The sequence below is a fragment of the Salvia splendens genome, chromosome 16 (genome assembly GCF_004379255.2).
Source record: "Salvia splendens isolate huo1 chromosome 16, SspV2, whole genome shotgun sequence".
NCBI lineage: Eukaryota > Viridiplantae > Streptophyta > Magnoliopsida > Lamiales > Lamiaceae > Salvia > Salvia splendens.
The window spans coordinates 14560411-14567345 of record NC_056047.1 but is presented as its reverse complement, the minus strand read 5'-3'; the positions used below and the strand labels follow the sequence as shown (position 1 = coordinate 14567345).

The 6935-nt window shown below is 37.5% G+C and overlaps 1 protein-coding gene across 1 annotated transcript; it reads left to right on the top strand.

The window, feature by feature from the left end:
• Positions 1-318: 318 nt before the first annotated feature.
• LOC121772140 (ABC transporter E family member 2-like) lies at positions 319-5551 on the top strand. The gene is made up of 11 exons (XM_042169131.1): positions 319-680; positions 1599-1684; positions 1754-1851; positions 1908-2025; positions 2119-2208; positions 2859-3163; positions 3239-3434; positions 3519-3708; positions 4578-4846; positions 4925-5170; positions 5231-5551. Exons 1-11 carry the CDS (start codon positions 575-577, stop codon positions 5348-5350), a joined length of 1824 nt encoding a protein of 607 aa, XP_042025065.1. The 5' UTR covers positions 319-574; the 3' UTR covers positions 5351-5551.
• Positions 5552-6935: the final 1384 nt, after the last annotated feature.

The window sequence follows — 6935 nt, the reverse complement described above, 5'->3', positions numbered from 1 at the left end:
ATTATATTTGTTTGAGTACTTAATTAGGCATGAATTAGTAGTTCAGTCAATAGTCACAGAATTTTTAAGATTTTGTTAAAATCAAATAAACAAGTAGACTAAATCAATAGGTCAAGACTTTATGACGAAAATGTTGACTCGAAGGATAAATCAATTTAGAACTGGGACAGTTTCAATTCCTATATTTTGAAGAGCGTGTCCGTACAAAACCTGTGCGCAGAAACATAAGACGTAACGTGTCCAATGTGCAAAACGTGTCCGATGTAATTAATGATAAACCACTCAACATACACTACGGCCAAATTGTTTCCTAAATTACCAGCCAATTACAAAATAAAAACCAAACGAAAGGAACCCCAGATTTCTTTATTCCCACTTGGAACCCTAGCGCCGCCTCTCTATCTCTCCCGATTCGCAGGAGATGATACCTTATACCTTTTCCTATGCCAATATATATATACACTACACGTACATGATCTTCCGTTCAGCTGATTTAATTTGAAAGGTTATGGTTTTTCTTGATTTAATTTGAAGTTTAAATCTCTTTAGAAACCAAACTAGTTGAATAAAAGATATGGCGGACCAGAAACTCACGCGTATTGCCATAGTGAGCTCCGACAAGTGTAAGCCTAAGAAATGTCGGCAGGAGTGCAAAAAGAGTTGTCCTGTTGTCAAAACAGGTCAAAACCCCAATTCCTGTTTTTATTAATAATAATATTAAACTAGCCTGCTGCAGATTCTGTCTTCTTTTACATGTATACTCCCTCCGTCCCCCAATTTGAGTCACTCTTTGACTCGGCACGAGTTTTAAGGAAAAGTTTGAATGTGTGGTGTAATAAATGGACTTAGGTAGTGAAATGTGGGGCCCCTTTGACTTTTTGTGTAATAAAGGGTAATTTTGATGTCCAAAAATGGTAAGTGGGAAGAGTGACTCTTATTCGGGGACGGCCCGAAATGGAAAAGAGTGACTCAAATTGGGGGACGGAGGGAGTATTATACTGGCTCTATTTCTATTAGTTTATTTTGTAAAATTCTGATCTCAATTTGGGATTTGTGAAATACTCTAGATGGTTATTTTTTCGTTAATTTGGCATGATTGATCTCAAGTATTATTTGGTCATGGGATTATGACCCATGTTTGTTTGAAAAGAATAAAACTACTACTAATATGCATAACAAAATAATGCATCCCAAGTGTTCAAGTGATGTCCCTTTTACATTCTTATCATAGATGTAGGCATGAACTGGGGCTTCTTAGTTCTTATTCGTAGGACTTGGTGGCACTGATCATTTCTATCAATCAGCGTGTACAAATGCAATGTTACGATGAAATACTGTTGTGAATCGATACCGGTTGATTGCAGCATGACTAAGTCTTACCATCAATCCCATTCGGCGATTATAATATCAGCAACCACTGAATTTCTTATTCGAGTCAAATACAAAAATATTATCTTTAGCTTTTCCATGATTCTTGTTTTTCAAAACTTAGATACGTTGTATATTGATTCACTCATTGTCACATCATATGGATTTTTCATTTTATTTTCTGTTTTAGGATTTTACAACTTTTTATACATACTGCTGTGTTCATCCAGGTAAACTTTGCATAGAAGTGACTCCTGCATCCAAGATAGCTTTCATCTCAGAGGAGTTGTGTATTGGATGTGGTATCTGTGTCAAGGTTTGTCCAGTATGATAGAAATGAAATTCAAGTTTTGGCGTCTCATTAATTGTTCTGCATGCTCTCCAGAAATGCCCATTTGAAGCAATTCAGATTATTAATCTACCAAAAGACTTGGACAAGGATACAACCCATCGTTATGGCCCTAACACCTTTAAATTGCATAGGCAACTTGTGTGTTTAATGTTTTTGTTGCTTTCTAACTTTTCAAACATTTTCACAGATTACCTGTACCGAGACCTGGGCAAGTTCTGGGCCTGGTGGGAACTAATGGCATTGGAAAATCTACTGCACTAAAAGTTTTGGCCGGGAAGTTGAAACCTAACTTGGGACGCTTTAATGTGACTATCTTTAGCGATTCAGCTAGCCTTGAATTTTCCTTAGGAGTTTAACATGTTCCTTGACTTTTTCTCTCTATATCTATTTTTTTGCAGAATCCTCCTGATTGGCAAGAAATTTTAACTTATTTTCGAGGATCTGAACTGCAAAATTACTTCACCCGTATTCTTGAAGATAATTTGAAGGTTTTAGCTCTGATAATGATGTTGCTAGAATGCTTGCATAGTTTTGGCTTCTTAATTCTTATTCATTCTTGCAATTCTTATAACTTTCAATGTTAGGGTATATTTCATCTTGATTTCAGCTATAGTTCTCTTGATTAAGTGAACCACCAAGTTGCATGGCATTGATATCCCATTGCTTCAAAATAACTGTTAAAAGAGAATATTGTTGAGATTCTTCTGATTGTTGGAGGTTTTTAGACCGTGACAACTTTTTGGGTTTAACATAATGCTCAAGTTCTGTCTGCATTTGATTAAATAAATATCTCTATATTCTTTTGTTGGGTGTTACAATATTTGGTTTAGAGGAAACTGGAAAGTACTTTGTTATCATAAGCTTGCAAACGAAATTATATTTTTTGACCTACATTGTTTTAAGTCTTTAATCTTCATTTTTAATCTCTTTTATTGCCATTATACTTAGATTTTTTTGTATGAAGTGACTGAGATAGCAGGTGATATTAATAAATGCAAATGCAATAATAGCTCGACTACCTGGAAACTTAATCCATCTGTCCCACTCTGTTTTTTATTTGTCGACAGTTGTTATTTTCCATGTTTTTATTTCTCTCTAGTTTATTCATCTGTCATATTTGTGATGCATTTATTCTCAGGCAATCATCAAGCCCCAGTACATTGATCACATTCCTAAAATTGCTCAAGGAAACGTTGGGAAAGTTCTTTCTGAGAAAGATGAGAGGGATATGAAACAAGAACTTGCTGCTGACCTTAAGTTGATTCAGGTTATGGACCGTAATGTGGGAGATCTATCAGGTGGAGAGCTTCAGAGGTTTGCAATAGCTGTTGCTGCTGTACAGAATGCAGATATTTACATGTTTGATGAGCCATCAAGTTATCTTGATGTTAAACAAAGACTAAAAGCTGCCCAAGTTGTTAGATCATTGCTTCGACCTAATAGGTAGCGGTGTTCACTTTTTCTGTTAACTATCCAAGTATGAAAATTTTACACAGTTACTATCATCTTTGTTTTCAGCTATGTGATTGTGGTAGAGCATGATCTTAGTGTGCTTGATTATTTGTCGGACTTCATATGCTGCCTTTATGGGAGACCTGGTGTATATGGGGTAGTTACTCTTCCATTCTCTGTTAGAGAAGGAATTAATATTTTTCTGGCTGGATTTGTTCCAACCGAAAATCTTAGGTTTAGAGATGAATCTCTTACATTTAAGGTAAGTCCTATATTTTTTTGCTACTAACATGCAGTATTTAGGTAACTGAGATGCCATTTTTAAAAAATGTACTTCTCCTTGCAGGTTGCAGAGACTCCACAAGAAAGTATGGAGGAAATTGAAACATATGCAAGATACAAGTATCCAACCATGACTAAGACTCAGGGAAACTTCAGGCTCAAGGCAGTGGAGGGTGAATTCACCGATTCACAAATTATCGTGATGCTCGGAGAAAATGGGACAGGAAAGACAACCTTCATACGGATGCTGGTACGTGTTGATTTACTTTTAAAAAACATGTTAATATATGCTGAAGCTGTTCTCCTTCCAAATGTTAGGCTGGCCACCTATGCGGCACGGATACGGATACGCGTATCAGTATCCGAAGGATACGGATACGCGGATACGGCTCTTTCCCAAACAACCCGATACGCGGATACGTTTTAACTATTTTTTTAATAAATAATAATAGTGCATAATAAATTACAAAATAGATATTCTAATGTTATTATACAAATAAAAATAATAAAATTACAAAATATTAAAAGCTAAAGTCAATTTCTTTTATGGTCGATTACACCACATCGATTTTTTGGTTATACTTATCCATATTACCAATAATATTGATCAAAATATTTATTTATAGTTACAAAATTAGACAAAGTTAATGGAGTAATAAATTGGCCCAAAAAATGAGCCCCAAATATACTCCTTTTCCATCGTGACTACTTCTTGCCCAATTCATTCTCCCATTTCCAATTTTCTTCAATCCCTAGTTGAGGCAATAGCGGCGCCTCCCCTTTCTTCTTCTTCTTCTTCATATCCGATTAACTGTCGATTTTGTTCCCAAATCGGATTGAAGTTCGTAAATTGAAAGTTGCGAAGTTCTTCGACAGAGATGGACGTTGATTTCGAAGAGGAGAACCTCAGATCTTTGCAGATAGAGGAGGATGAAGGCCCAATACGGCCCAGCTCGCGGATACGCCGAAGGATACGTATCGAATCTGAGGTTTCCCGGCCCAATACGGCCCAGCTCGCGGATACGCCCAGGATACGTATCGACGGTGTATCCGTCGCGTATCGGTATCGGATACGTATCCGATACGCGATACGGCAACAGGGTGGCGTATCGGTGTTATATAGCTGGCCACTTGAAGCCTGATTCAGTAGAAGGATCTGATGTTGAAATTCCTGAGTTCAATGTCTCTTACAAGCCACAGAAAATAAGTCCTAAATATAAGGGTAGCGTGAGAATGCTGTTGATTTCAAGAATTCGTGATTCTTACATGCATCCTCAGTTTGTATCTGATGTGATGAAGCCTCTATTGATTGAGCAATTGATGGATGAAGAGGTGGTGAATCTTTCTGGTGGAGAATTGCAGAGGGTTGCCCTCACTATTTGTCTTGGAAAGGTGATCCTGTCCATATGGAGTATTTACTTTGGATATTATTGTGTCATTTACACTTGTTTTGTTTTGGTACGGCTGCAGCCAGCTGATATATATTTGATAGATGAACCAAGTGCCTTTCTTGACTCAGAGCAGCGCATTGTTGCTTCAAAAGTCATAAAGAGGTTCATACTTCACGCGAAGAAGACTGCATTTGTTGTGGAGCATGATTTCATCATGGCAACATACCTTGCTGATAGGGTGATTGTGTATGAGGGAAAGCCATCCATTGACTGTGTTGCCAATTCACCTCAATCACTGCTGACTGGAATGAACCTCTTCTTATCTGTAAGCCACATCACATCTATATTTTAAACAATTCTTCCATAATGCTTAACATGTATATAGCACCTGGATATCACATTCAGAAGGGACCCCACAAATTTCCGGCCTAGAATCAACAAACTCGAGTCGACCAAGGATCGGGAGCAGAAGTCCGCTGGATCTTACTATTATTTGGATGACTAATGACTAATTTGCAAAAATATGCTGGTTACCACATTCGAGGTTTTCACAGTCACAGGTTGTTTTTACAGTGACATGATTGTATGCTTACTCCCCAGCTAGGATTTTTTTTCAAAAATTACAGATTAACAAAATTCCAGATTAATAGTGTTTATGTCAATATCGTGGGGAATAGATATGTTCTGTTCTTCGTCTTGATTTCAACCCTTTGGAAATAGTGTTTACTTTTTACTACCTACCTATTTTCTTATACAAGCCCTGCAAATTGGACTCCTCTAATAGTAGGAGAGATTTCACAGTTTTTGTTTGTGGTATCCAACTTCATCGTTTTTTTTAGTCATTAGTTAACCTATACTTACATTATTTGTTCGGGCATGTGATAATTCAAGCTCTTCGGCTGTGCACGGAGGGTGCTGTTAATAAGAGGGGTAAAAACACATGAAAAGAAGGGAGTACTACAAATTTATAGGAATGAGGAGAAAAAACACAAGGGGCTTGATATGTATAGTTGAAAATGCGCAACACTTTCACGCAGTGTTGTTAGGGTCGCGGGGCGCCCCGGGGCAATGAGGGGGACCCCGGGTCGCGGGGCGATGGGGCGACGGGGCGAGAGACCCACGAATCGGGGCGCCAGAATAGCCGAATGATGATTATATTTGTGTCTCTTTTATAAGTTTGTTGTTTGAATGTTTATCACATCAAATAAATCTACATACATCATTACTCCATCTCACATCTGAATATGGACCCACGAATCAGCGCGTACTATTAGCCTAATTAAGCTATATCTATACTTTTAATACAGGTTAATGAAATACATTGTGTGAAAAAGACTTCTTGGTGTGAAAGTACCATTTTTTAGATTATTTATCATTTATGTAGTAATATTTAAAGGTATTTAATCAATATAATGAATATTTTAATTAAAAAAAAACTAAAATTTTTACTTTTCTAACTTGTAGAGTGGGTAAAAAAAGAATTATTGAGTAATAAAATAACTGCAATAACTAATGCATTGGAATTGATACAGACTCTAACTTGAGTGGGTGAATAAGAATTAATAATTTAATTAGACTAACCTAGTGGTTTAAAAACTAATTAATTAATCTAGGGAAATATCAAAAAGTGGGTCGCAGAGATGATGAGGCTGAGAAAACAATTACTTAATCTTGAATAGAGGAAAAGGTGGATTAAATAATGAATGCCTCGATTCTCTACCCATTAAAGCACATCTCCATTTTCAAAACCCAAAAAATTTTGTTAACACAATGAATGCCGTCGCCCCCACCGCCCAACTGCGCCCCAACTGCGCCCCATGAATCTCGCTCGACTCACCCATGTCGGGGCGAAGCCGGTCTCGACCTGAGCGCCCCACGCCCCGAGCGCGCTCGGGTCACGTTTTTAACAACACTGCTTTCACGTGACCAAACAAGCATTTTTATCACATTTTCGAACACGTGTAAATGTGTGATCGTTTCGCGTTTCTCCCAAAATTGGATGACAAAAACAAGGTGGCCCATTAGACTATGGGTGTCGTTAGCTCCGATGCAACCCAATAAGGCCTAACTCAAACCTCACATGTTAAGGA

Coding starts and splice junctions, on each gene's coding strand:
- LOC121772140 (XM_042169131.1), top strand. CDS start 575: ATGGCGGACCAGAAACTCACGCGTATTGCCATAGTGAGCTCCGACAAG. Junction 3,709..4,577: donor CTTCATACGGATGCTGGTAC/GTGTTGATTTAC, acceptor GGTGTTATATAG/CTGGCCACTTGAAGCCTGAT. Junction 5,171..5,230: donor GAATGAACCTCTTCTTATCT/GTAAGCCACATC, acceptor ACATGTATATAG/CACCTGGATATCACATTCAG.